Source organism: Embiotoca jacksoni, unplaced genomic scaffold (assembly GCF_022577435.1).
Source record: "Embiotoca jacksoni isolate LCO1_2020_lvr unplaced genomic scaffold, fEmbJac1.0.p SCAF_1, whole genome shotgun sequence".
NCBI classification, from domain to species: Eukaryota; Metazoa; Chordata; class Actinopteri; family Embiotocidae; genus Embiotoca; species Embiotoca jacksoni.
In genome coordinates, this window is record NW_027185229.1 from 26,028,948 (window position 1) to 26,041,306 (window position 12,359).

General features: G+C 44.8%; 1 protein-coding gene across 1 annotated transcript in view; it reads right to left on the bottom strand.

Annotated features, from left to right (window-relative positions):
• Positions 1-12,359, bottom strand: part of LOC138198689 (plasma membrane calcium-transporting ATPase 1-like) — a 90,431-nt gene that overhangs the window by 19,453 nt on the left and 58,619 nt on the right. The window contains 7 exon segments of the mRNA XM_069150267.1: positions 89-176; positions 1,190-1,369; positions 5,071-5,308; positions 5,430-5,671; positions 6,714-6,956; positions 7,048-7,262; positions 8,958-9,140. Coding sequence (XP_069006368.1) covers positions 89-176; positions 1,190-1,369; positions 5,071-5,308; positions 5,430-5,671; positions 6,714-6,956; positions 7,048-7,262; positions 8,958-9,140 — 1,389 coding nt within the window.

Sequence of the window (12,359 nt, forward strand, 5' to 3'; positions counted from 1 at the left end):
ACGACGCTCAACTCACACAGCACACATGGAGAGGAAAACACGTGAGCAGCAGCACCACATGCTAAACATCAAACGGCACCGAACGCACCTTTAACCAGAGTGTGTTTGTCTGTCGGCGACGAACGAGCCAGAACGCGTAGTTTGGGCCAAACTTTGTCCAGACGCTCTTGTTCCACCTAAAAATGGAAAAAAAACAAAAACGCAGACAAATTATATATATATAAAAAATGACCTGTTATATAGCAAATACTACCAAAATATAATCTGTCTTTGATATGATATTATTAAAGCTTCTCAAATCTTACAGAGCACCCTGCAGTCAGTCCACCTGTCCCTCCTGACATTTAAGTTTTAAATCCTTATTTTCCAGCATTAAAAATAATATTTTTATGGTTAATTTATAAAGGAGGACAGTTAGTGAGAGTTTCATTTAATCAGCGAGGAATCAAGCCACAGTTGGTGAGAAACAGCATGTCAACTGACATTTATATACAACAGGTGTATCGTATCAGTTTTTTTTTATTTTTTTTATGTTGACTCATCATAAACAAGAAATGCAAAATTGTTTTTTGAAGTAAGTTACAAGTAGCTAAGTAAACCGTGTCAACGTCGCTGGTACAGAGAGGACTGACGATATAATTGATAAACTGTCAAATGTCCTATTGAATATGTATCTAGAAGTCAATACGATGATTGTTTATATTGTGTTTAAATATATAATCCACTGGTGTCATCGGATTTTTTTAAACTCCCAAATTTGAATGTCAGTATCAGACTGACTACAGTATAAAGACAGAATCAGTAACTCGTTTGTTTTACTCTGGATTCTCCTACTCAGCTGCAGTAAATCGACTCCAATTAAAACAATGTTTCAGAAAGTGAAGGTTTTATTCAGTGCAGCAGTCGGGAGAAAAATAAACTACCGACTGGTGACATAAACTGCAGCATCTACAACATCCAACACGCAGCGTGATGCAACGATATTAGCAGTTCACCCGTTTCACAGATAAACATGGAAATGTGGTCAAAAGTCAATATATAATTTAGTCTACCTCTTCTAGCGCGAGTCCCTAACGTTTTTCTAACCGTTTCCATGACAACAGTTAATAAGATGCGGCTCAGGAGGGATCCTGGTCATCCCGTGGTTCATATTTCCGGGTATTTTAAATGAACGGTGATTTGTTCTCACCTCTCCCTTGTCGTTTCTGATGTGACGGTTGAACTCTTTGCCCTCCATACACAGGAAGTCCTCCCCGGGCAGCAGGATGCCACACTTGGTCGCGATGGCTCGGGCGGTGTTGATGTTGTCTCCGGTGACCATTCGTACGGTGATGCCTGCGCGCTGGCACTTCAAGATGGCATCGGGTACCTGAAGGAGCGTCAGAACGAAGGGACTTGAACATTTTCACACCCGTAAAACCCGAAAGACGAAGATGATTTTGATGACTGACGCCTGAAGGAAGCTCACTCATCTTCAAACCGGGTGAAAAACACTGTTGTTGGTTTAGTTTATTTGGCTGAAACGATGCTGAGGTTTACATCGCGGCAGGAGGTTCAGGCAGAGAACCAGTGTTGTTGTTCTTTATCTCATCCTAAACTCAGACCTCACTCATCAGGACGCGTGGACACCTGTGAAGTGGTGACCTGATGGCCGTTTGACCATCAGAGAGCCGCTGGCTGCTTCCTCTGCTCATCAGGAGGCTCAGCTGATACGATCCGGCATCAGACGGAGACCAGCGGGGGTTCTGTGTGTTCGTTTACCTGCACACGCATCTTATCTGTGAATCACGCGGAGAGGAGCTGGACCCCTAGTGAACAGGCGAAGGAGCTGGACTCTCATTCAGATATCTGAGATCTGGGGGAGAACTTAAATCCAGTCTCAAGACTTCAGGCCAACATACACTGACTGTGTTGCGGAATGTTTTAGGATTTCTCCATGTGGTTAAATATTATATTACCTTGTGGTTCCTGCAGTTTCCAAAAGTGAATTGGGAGGCGGACACTTTCTCTACTGTTAAGATTTGACTGAAAACGTTCCTTTTTGATAAACGTCATCGTTAGACTAAGTGACCTTGGTGATGTTGATCCGGGCCTCGGGGGTGCTACATTTCTGCACCATTTTTAATGTGTTTTTTCATTATTTGATTTACCTGCAATATATTCTGTTGTGATTGTTTTTTGGAGATCGTGTTGCAAAGCGATTTTACACTTTAAATAACTGAACATGGTGCAGATGAGGCTGAAGAGTTTGGAAGGAGGAGTCTTTACAAAACTAAAAACTGACGGATCATCAACTGTTCATGTTGATTTTTTTTTGCCTTTGACCCGTCAGCTTTAACCTCAGTGTTTTAAAATAACATAAACGGCACGTTTTGAAGCGACTCGACCAAACCGACAGAAGACATGTCTAACAGTTGTGATTTTCTGATTTGAGCTGCTTCGCTGAAAAGTTGATGAGCGTTGTTCGCTGGATTTCGAAGAGTGTTGCATCCAGACAGGAAGATGAGTGTCCTCCAGCGCGTCTCGCCCTTTAACCGATCATTAGTCTGAAGTGGTTGAAGCTTGAATTTGTCCTCGCACCGTTACGCTATTTGCTGTCTGGTCACGGTTACAAACATGTTGTTCAGAGTGCGACCAGAAAGAACGAACTCCTCTTCTATTGCCGAGAATCTCGCGTCCATCACAGATTGTGCGGAGATCGACATCGAGCTGCTGATCGCCTCCCGCTGCTCTCCACTTATTTCCATCCTGCCGCTGATCTTTGTGCTCTGACATTAAAGCAGCAGGCGGCAGCGCCGACGCTTTCTGAGCTTCATTTCAGGCGTCGTTTCACACCGCAGAGAACTCGGGTCTCTGCACACTTGGACCGGACTGACTTCGGTCTATATGTAATGAAAACAGTGATGAACCACCACTCTGTCAATATCACATCATATACTGAGGAGCAGCCTGTCAGATGATTTCAGCTCAACTCTTAATGTGGATATTTTCAGCTTCATGTTCACTCAGTTCCTTCGTGTTCTTACAGTCAAACTCATTTCTTTATCAGTGAAAACAAGCTGCAGACTCTGATTATGAAGTCATGAAGCAGCTCTGCTGACACCACTGAACAGTTTCTATCTCAGTATACCAACGCGCTCGATTCAGGTCGTTGCTGCACGGAAAATAACAGCGACCCATAACTACAGCGCGTTTCTTGTTGAATAACATCGCCGCCCTCCCCGACTGTTATATTTACAACACTTCAGGTCGGAAAAAGGTTCTGACCAATCATGAAGAGAAAAGTCTTTCTGTTCAATGATGAAGGCTGAAATGTTTTTTCTATGTGGTGAATCGGAAACAAACTTAAGCCCTAAAAACAAATTATTAACATGACAAACTGCGGACTGTAGTTTGGTCGGACACACTTTGGATCAAAGTATTCGACATTTTAAGTCGTTGTTTTGGTTCAGAAATTCCTTCAAGTCCAAAGTTGTGTTTACGGGGAGACCGAAATACCAAACATATCCGAGTGTGTATTTTCTGTTATTATTGTGGGTTTAATAACCGTCTGTCGCGTTATTTGAGGACACTGGAAGGCAACGAAGGGTCCAGAACTGAGAGAATGGGTTAATGTAATGGTGGAAAAATGATCTTATAAATGTCTGCTCAGTAGAATAAGAGGCAATTAGGAGGGAGGAGTATCTCCTTGGGAACGGATGGCTCGAAATTATCATAAATTTGCTGTGTCTAAGTCATCCTTTAGTACGATGTAGCCTAAGTTATGAGCCTACGTGTGGCAAATTCTCTCTCTGAACTTATTCACTTATCTATTTGTTTCTTTATCTTTATGCACTTAAGTCGATCTCCATGTAAAAAATGTACCAGTTCCTGTATTTTGAAAACAATAATAAATGTACTTCAGGTACCGAGCCTTTCAAAAACTAAATGAACATTACAAACTGTGGTGACGTAGTATTGGAGTAGTTTCATCAATCGTCAGTCAAATCTATTCCTAGCACTCACTTGAATAATAGCATTTTTACATTTTTATCTTGCTTAGATTTATGCTGCAGATTTGATTACTTCTGTTCTTTATTTTTACTGTCAAACACTTTCTTTATTATTATAATTAAACTAAAGTCGACTGTAAAACGCAGTGACTGTGGATGGACATGGAAGCGGTTCAGCGGTACGAGTCACTGCATCTGCGCGGATTTATTTTTATGTTTGTTTGACAGGTAATCGATAAATGACTCACGCTGCCCTCCCTCACTTTATCGGGGGAAAATGGAGCCACACATTCAGCTTCGTGACCATCGCCGACGTCTCTGCTCTGCTGCAACGGTCCTCATGCAGCTACAGCAGCATCAAAAATAACACACAACGCCAGAGATAATCTTTACTGCTCTGCTGATCTTCAGTAACGAGGGAAGAACCCAACTCAAAACCACAGACTTTATATAAAAAAAAAAGATGTAGTTTCCAGGTCTGAAAAATGAAGCCGATGCTGAAGTGCCTTAAACTGCAATACCACCGGGTGCCACTAGAGGTCCGCTCCCAAAGGCCTCCAGTTCCATAGACTCCCATTCAACTTGTCTTAAAATACCAAGTCAATACATTTTTTCCACACGTTATTTCGATGTTGTTAGCTAAAGTCGCTCCTTCTTATTAGTTTTCTGGCGGTCCATCTGAAAATAAACCGTCATTAATTAAAAAATAATCCTCAGAAAGCCGTGTTTTTGGGTGCGTGTCTGTTTGATTGACAGGCCTGAGGTGCAGTCAGGCCAAAATCCGAATTTGAGGCACAAACTAACAAACCAACGCGTGATGTCACTGCTGGTTACTGCTTAGTTTGGACTTATTAAGAGTTTGGAGGGCATCCAGCCGCTGAAAAAAAAATCAATAACCGGACGACGGGTCATATTTTGGTATTTTGTTGCACCGATAAAGTTTAATTTAAATTCATTCAAATCTGATTACCGAGAGCTCAAAATGATGGAATATGAAATATGCTGACACAGAGTTAACTTCCCTGGTTGATAAAATGCCTGTTAATAACAGGCAGTGTTTTGGAGAACCGCGCCGTACCTCATGTCTGACGGGGTCCTCGATGCCCACCACGGTGATGCAGGTCAGATCGTTCAGGATGTCGTTCTCGCTGTCCCAGTTGGGCTCTCCGGCCTCGGCGGGAAACTCCCTGTAGGCCACGCAGATCGTCCTCAGCCCGTCGCACGCCATCGGCTCGATCACCTTCCGCACCATCTCGTCGCGGTCCTTGGGCTTGAAGACGCGCGGCTGACCCTGGTCGTCCAGGATACGAGAGCATCTGGCGGAGGAGGTGGGTGGAATATTAATGAGGCACGAACAGACGGGAGAGAAATGCCATCCGCCCAACATCCCTCCTCCCTCAGACACGTTCAACTTTAAAGGTTCATCCGTTTTCTTACTTCCTCAGGACGATCTCCGACGCTCCTTTGCTGTACATGCGGAAGCCTCCGTCGGCGTTCTTCAGCACCGTGCTCATGGACTTGCGGGAGGAGTTGAAGGTGTAAACTTTGTAGAGTTTCTCCTCGGGGATCTCGTCTCTGATTGGCTGGTAGTCCCTCTTCAGCTCCAGCACCATGCCCAGCAGAGCGCACTCGGTCTTGTTGCCGACGTGTCGGGGCAGACCGCCTTCTTTCTCCGGAGGCTGAGGGGAGACAGAAAAGTTTGGGCGTGATGTGACATCGGAGTTTAAAGTTTCATCAGTGCGGTGTCATCGCAGGGAAAGAGGGGCGGCAGCACGACTTCTGCAGAGGGGATTTATTCTGACACTGCTGAATATTGAATGCACCAACTGAGATTACAACAGAAGCTGACAGTGTGTCCACACAGGCCACAAAACAGCTCCCATTTCATTTGAAGTATAAATGAGTCAACATGACCCACTTTTTACACATTTTCTCTCAACCTGCACCTGGTCAGGTCTATTTTCTATTGTTGTATGCTGTTAACTACAGTGACTGTGTTTTGAGATGTGGAGAGCTGCCACAACAGGAATCCCCTACCCTCCCTACTGTGCCTGAACACATCCTGTGCAGAGGCTGACGGAGGACTGAAGCTGCTTAAACTCAAACTGTCAAACTTTCTGAGCTCTAAAGATAAACAATCTCAGGCTTCGCATTTATTGAATGTTCCTTTTCCTGTAACCCGTTTTTACTGTCCAGTAATAGTTTAGTAACTTAAAACAGAAGATCTACATGTTGAAACAGTGAACTTTAGTGACAGAGATGCACAAACAGTTTGGAGAACCAGGTCTTTTTTTTTTGTATATGTTCTGCACTGTTTATACAGTGTCAGCAACTCCAGCCAAACACTTTTCTCTTGTCAAAGTGAAACACAATATACAAGCAATAAATCAAAACTCTCAGCGCTGTAAGGTTTCTGTAGCAACCATCTGAACAGGTTTATTTTAATTGACTTTTTAGTCAGTTAAATGTCTTGATGTGATGATCTGCTCGCAGACAGGTGGGTTGAGGTTCATGTTAAATCTCCTGGGAATCAAAACAAGGTCCTAAAAAGAGGACATTTTATATCCAGTGCTTCCTTCTTCAAAGGGTCGACTTAACCATTAAAGGTTCGGTGTGTGTGTTTGTTTGTGTGTGTGTGTGTGTGTGTGTGTGTGTGTGTGTGTGTGTGTGTGTGTGAGTGTGTGTCCGCGCTGCTCTTTCGTGTGACAGTGACGGTCTCACCAGGATCTTGGTGGTGTACGCCGAGTTGATGGAGATGCTGTTGACCAACAGTTCCAGGGTCTCCGGTTTGATGGCGTCGGGTTCGGGCACGGCCTTGTAGTGCGTGTCTCCGACGTACGCCTGCACCACCGTCATCCGGTTCATGGTCAGAGTGCCCGTCTTGTCCGAGCAGATAGCCGTGGCGTTGCCCATGGTCTCGCAGGCGTCCAGGTGACGCACCAGGTTGTTGTCTTTCATCATTTTCTAAGAGTCGAGAACGAGGATTTCACTCATCAAAACTCTGAATGTACACCTCTTCAGTGTTTCCATTTTTCGTGACCCCCGCCCTGCTCACCTTGACGGAGTAGGCCAGGGAGATGGTGACGGCGAGCGGCAGCCCCTCAGGAACCGCCACCACCAGCACCGTCACGCCGATGATGAAGAACTTGACGAAATACTGGATGTAAATGGGCGTGCACTCGGCCACCCAGGTCCGACCCTGGATCCCGAAAGTGTCAATCACGAAGTAGAGGATGAGGATGATGACGGTCACAGCCGACATGATCAGACCTGGTTGGGAAAAGCAAAAATTTAAAAAAAGGGCCCATTTAATTCAAGTATGTTTTTTTTATACATATAGATAAATAGACTAAATATCACAAATCGGTCTCAGAAGGTTTTATAGTCTGTGCAGCATTTATCCTTAAACTTTCAATTTTAAGCAGACAAACGTTCAGGAGGTGATTGGTTTCCACATATTTTATTACGGCTTAACAAAATTTTCCTGGTAATCACAGCGATTAAGTGGAAGTCTTTTTGTTGGGATAAAATGTTAAAACATCTTGCGGTTTATTCGAAGATGATGAACAAACAGAAGTTTGCTGAAGTCCAGCTGACAGACAGTTTTTGTCACCTAGAAGTTTGAAAAACATGTCACATTGTCCGCGGTCTGATTCTTAAGGCATGTCAATCCCTTTGCTTTGTTTTATTTATTAAATATAACTTTCATGTTCTTGAATGCATTTATCCTTTAAAGTCTGACTTGACTGATTGCTGGCTGCCAACATCGCGAGAATATCAGGCTTATAAGAAGCTCGGCAGCCAAAATAAGTTTAAGGCAGTGAAGTCTGGATGCCAAAAAAAAAAGGTAAAAAAAGTGACTTTATAGGAAACCTCTGCACTTCAGGATACAATAAAAAGTTTTTTCCACGATGTAAAATCAGGAACAGGTGAGAGAAAAATAAATTTAAAAAAAATCCCCCGGCTGTTTCTTCCACTTCATCTCTCCTGTCAGTCACCTCCAGTGTTTTGGCTCTAATTCTATTCCTGTCCAACAATGAAGGGCAGTTTATTCATTCACCCCCCCCCCCCCCCACACACACACACCTCCCATCCACTTCCACTCTGTCCTGAAAGCCCCTCAGTGTATTAAGGTCAATTGAAACAACAAAGAAAACACCTTCAATTCCGGGATGAAACATGTTCCCAATAAAACATCCATCCAATAAAACTGAGTGCATTTTGACCCTCAGCTTCTCCGCTGTTAAAGGAACAGTCCCACGTTTCTGGGGATTTCTTGTTTGTTTTCCCCCGAGAGTCAAATGAAAAGATCAGTGTCATCGCTGGGCATCCCGTAAAGGAATCGGTCCAGGATGCATTATATCCTGCCACACACGCTTTCAAAAAAACTTTTTTCGGGCTGCCCTGAGCTTCCCAACCGACTCACAGCTTCAGTTTTCTCCACTGTGATTAAAGTCTAGACACCCTGAAGGCCAGACCGATCGGCGACCAGTGTCGTTGGCTTTGTCAAACAATTTATATTGTAAATGTAGTTGCAGCTTCGGTAGAGCTTCGGTTCATCGACGTTCATGCTGAAGTTTACCACACGCGAGTTTCTCACATACAGTTCAACGAAACTTTGTCTTTAAGGGATCCAGTGCAAGTCGACATACATCAGACCAAAGAGAATGAGAAAAAAATGGGTGCCGCGTCCAACTTTGGTACATTTTTACCCGTTTACTTTGGTAACTCAACCAAGTTATCTTTAAGCTGACGTGTAAAAAGTGGATTTTCTTATTATTTCCCCTTTAGATGGAGGAAGGACGGAAGTTTGCTGCTTCCAGTCTTTCTGCTAAGCTATGCCAAGACTGTTCCTGTCAGAGAGGGGACACTTTCCTACAGATTTATCTTTTATGTAAGTACTGCCTGCCTGCCTGCCTGCCGCATGCATGCGTATGTGTGTGTGTGTGCTTGCGTGCCACTCACCAGCTTTTCCGATCTGCACCGCCAGTTTGGTCAGTTTCCCCTGCAGCACCGACTTCTCCTTCTTGGTCACGTTGACCTTCTTCACCAGTTTGGCCTCCTCCTTCTCTTCCTTCTCCTCCGACTCGGCGGCCTCCTCGCTCTTCAGCGGCTGGATCTCCAAGGCGATGCCGTCCTGGGTCTTGGCTGGTTGGGGGGGGGGGGGGGGGGGGGGGGGGGGGGGGGGGGGGGGGAGAGTTGGGTGGGGAGGAGTGGGGTGGTGCCGGGAGGTTAAAAATAAAAAAAAAAAAAAGGAGGAGGAGGCAGGTTTTAAGGGACCAATGAGTGAGGAGGACGAGGTTTAGGTGAGGTCGAGAAAGATGAGGAGGAGGAGAATGGTTGTAGTTGAAGGGATGAAGATGGGACGGGTTGTTTTTTTTGGTCGGAATGGGGAGCACGAGATGAAGGGGAGAAAAGGGTAAATGAATTAAATCAATGCATGGTGATAAATCACAAAAGAAAAGACGGAGGGAGCAGGGTTCGGGGTTCAGGAGTGGTTTGGGGATGAAGGAGAAGAGGCAGAGAAAACGTTACAGATTCAGTCGGAAAGGGAAAGCTGAAAACGACCGGACGAGCTTTTCTCAGAGATCAGACGAGACCTCTGACTCTTAATCATTAACATGGTTGACCCTTTGGCTGAATGCAGAGAGGAGCGTTTTCATCATTTTTAGGATCGCAGAACAGTCATGAAAACAAAAAGGTCCCGGTTGCTTTCAGAGAGTTTCACAGACGAGTTGGAAAAGCAGCGGTTCATAATGAAGAGCAGCAGACATGAACAGAGAGAACAGCAAATACAACAGAGAGGAGTTAGACACACGCACACGCACGCACACACACACGCGCACACACACACACACACACACACACACGCGCACACACACACACACACACACACACACACACACACACACACACACACACACACACACACACAGCTCGTTTCACAGAAGAGCTTAGAGTTGGAGTTCTGAAGTCTGACATGGCGTCTAGTTTCGCGTCCTGCTCAATGGCTCCTCATTTGCATAAACAAACAGAGCATTTGCATTTTCACTTCATCACGGCTGCGATCCTGTTTTGGACTGCATGCGCTGCATGTGGAGCTTTTTTTTTTTTTTTTCTCCTCTGTTTGATCTCTGCTTTACAGCGAGTTCAACCGCACTCGCTCCATCCACTGCCGTTTGTCATATTTCCATACCAAAGCAACGTGGGCAGGTGATGAATGGAAACAGAGCCGATCTGCGCTAATCTGACACGCCGAGGTTTGATGTGCCATTTGTTCCTCGCGAACAACCGAGCTGACAACGCTGACGGGAAACTGGGATGATTTCCTGCCCGAAAATTCACCGATTTCCTCATTCACTTGTTAACATTAAATACTGGAAACGTTCTGTTGAGCCGTTTGTTTATTTTTTTCCACGCACAATAACCTAAAACGTCGTCCATCAAGCCGACTGTATATTTCATATGTTAAAACCCTGTTGGAGAGTCACTCTGGTAACAATATCAAAGTCACATCTGGAACCAACAATAGCGACAGATCATGGACATAAAGCAGGTTCGATTCCTGGATGACCAGTCAGAAAAATCTCTACCCCGGTCATCTGACGGCTCATATTTCCACTGGCTTCCTGTTATGAAATAATGAAGTCTGTTAGGTCAGAAAAGGACTCATAATAAGTAAATTATAATAACGAGGACTGGGATGTGAAGGAAAACCATTCAGTCCAGTTTTGTGTCACTTCTGCAGTGAGTTTCGGCTTTAAGTTAAAACTCAAATGTCTAAAAGAAAACCGACTGACTGGACCTCAAGCAAGAACCTTTTAAAATGCTTTCAAGTGATTTAAGAGAACTGTTTTTCTTATATTTAGAAATTAACCTATCGGCAGTTTTTTTACTTTTGCTATATTTCACTGGATGTTGCGAAGTAGTCTCACTTCTCCAGACCTTTCTCCAACACACGGTTCCAGGTCTGGAGAACAGTCAGGCTGCATCCATGAAAAAAAAAAACTCCTTGGTTTGTTTGTACTTCCTTAAATTAATCACAGTTGTGTTGGGCAGCGCTGAGCGCAGGATGCAGCAGCCGCGCTCCTGTAAAACAGGGTTATTGTTTTGATGGAACATTTGCGGGTGGGAAAGCAGATCCTGGCGTTAAAAGAGGCAAACTCTCCCCAAAAGAAGAAGAACCAAGCAGGCCTGCCTCATCAGATGTCATATTTATATCAAAACTGGCCTTTTTGTTGTTGTTGTTGTTGTTTGTACAGTCATACTGGACTGCACTGTTCTATTCTAATTTATTTTGATCTTATATATTTTGTTGAAGCCTTTTATGTTTGATATGAAGTCATTTAAAGGAGCAATACGCGTCAACCTGCCTCGCTGCACTCGTTGGAGCAAACCTGACAGAAAAACGAGAATTTAGGGCAGGAATATGAAAAAAAAAAAAAAAAGATTCTCGCATGAGGCTCAGTGTGTCTAAAAACTCAAATTTCCCCCTGACTCATTTTGGATATTTCTGTAGAGCAGATCCACAGTGAGCTTTGGGGGGAAAACTTCAAAGATTTGTGGATAATACAGCACAAGCATGGAGTCTATCTTTAACATGTCGCTTTTTTTTTTTTTTTTCCCGGGCTGTTTTAATCCGCTCCGCTGTCGGCGCCACCGTCTCGCTCCGAGTTGCATCAGGTTCATAATGAGAAACTCCCCACACAGACGGGTTGTTGTTGTTTTTTGCCAGAAGGGAATCAGTCTTTTGACGACAGCGTGACCTCAACGTGACACTTGACGTTCTGGATGTGGGGGTGTAGGAGTGGGAGGGAGTAGGGAGGGAGGGGGAGGGGGAAGGGGAAGGTGAGGGGGGGGTGGGTGATGAGTCGCGTGTCAAACCAGGAAGCTGCGGAGCTTTATGCACATGGTCCACTCCGGAGACAAGCCACAACATACAACTAACTGACACAGCTTCACACTGAACAGGACTGAGACCCACTGACCAACCACAGAACTGGAAAACAGGCGCAGCATTGAAACCAATGGGAGAACGCACGGCGGGCAGAGGGAGGGCGGGAGGGAGGGAGGGAGGGAGGGAGGTGTCCGACGGGTTAAATAAATAAATAAATAAAAAGAAAGCAAGTCAACGAACAGAAGATCAACTCAAAGGGTCAGCCTCGCCCCCTCCACCTCCCCCAAAAAACAAAAAAAAAACAACAGCGATGCAGAACCACGACAGAGAAGAGAGACAGGAGGAGGTAGTGGAGGCTGCAGAGCTGTGGAGGCTGCAGGAGACTTTCGGCGAGACAAAAGAAAGTGACAGAGAAGAGGAGGAGAGAGAGAGAGAGAGAGAGAGAGAGCGAGAGAGAGCGAGAGAGAGGG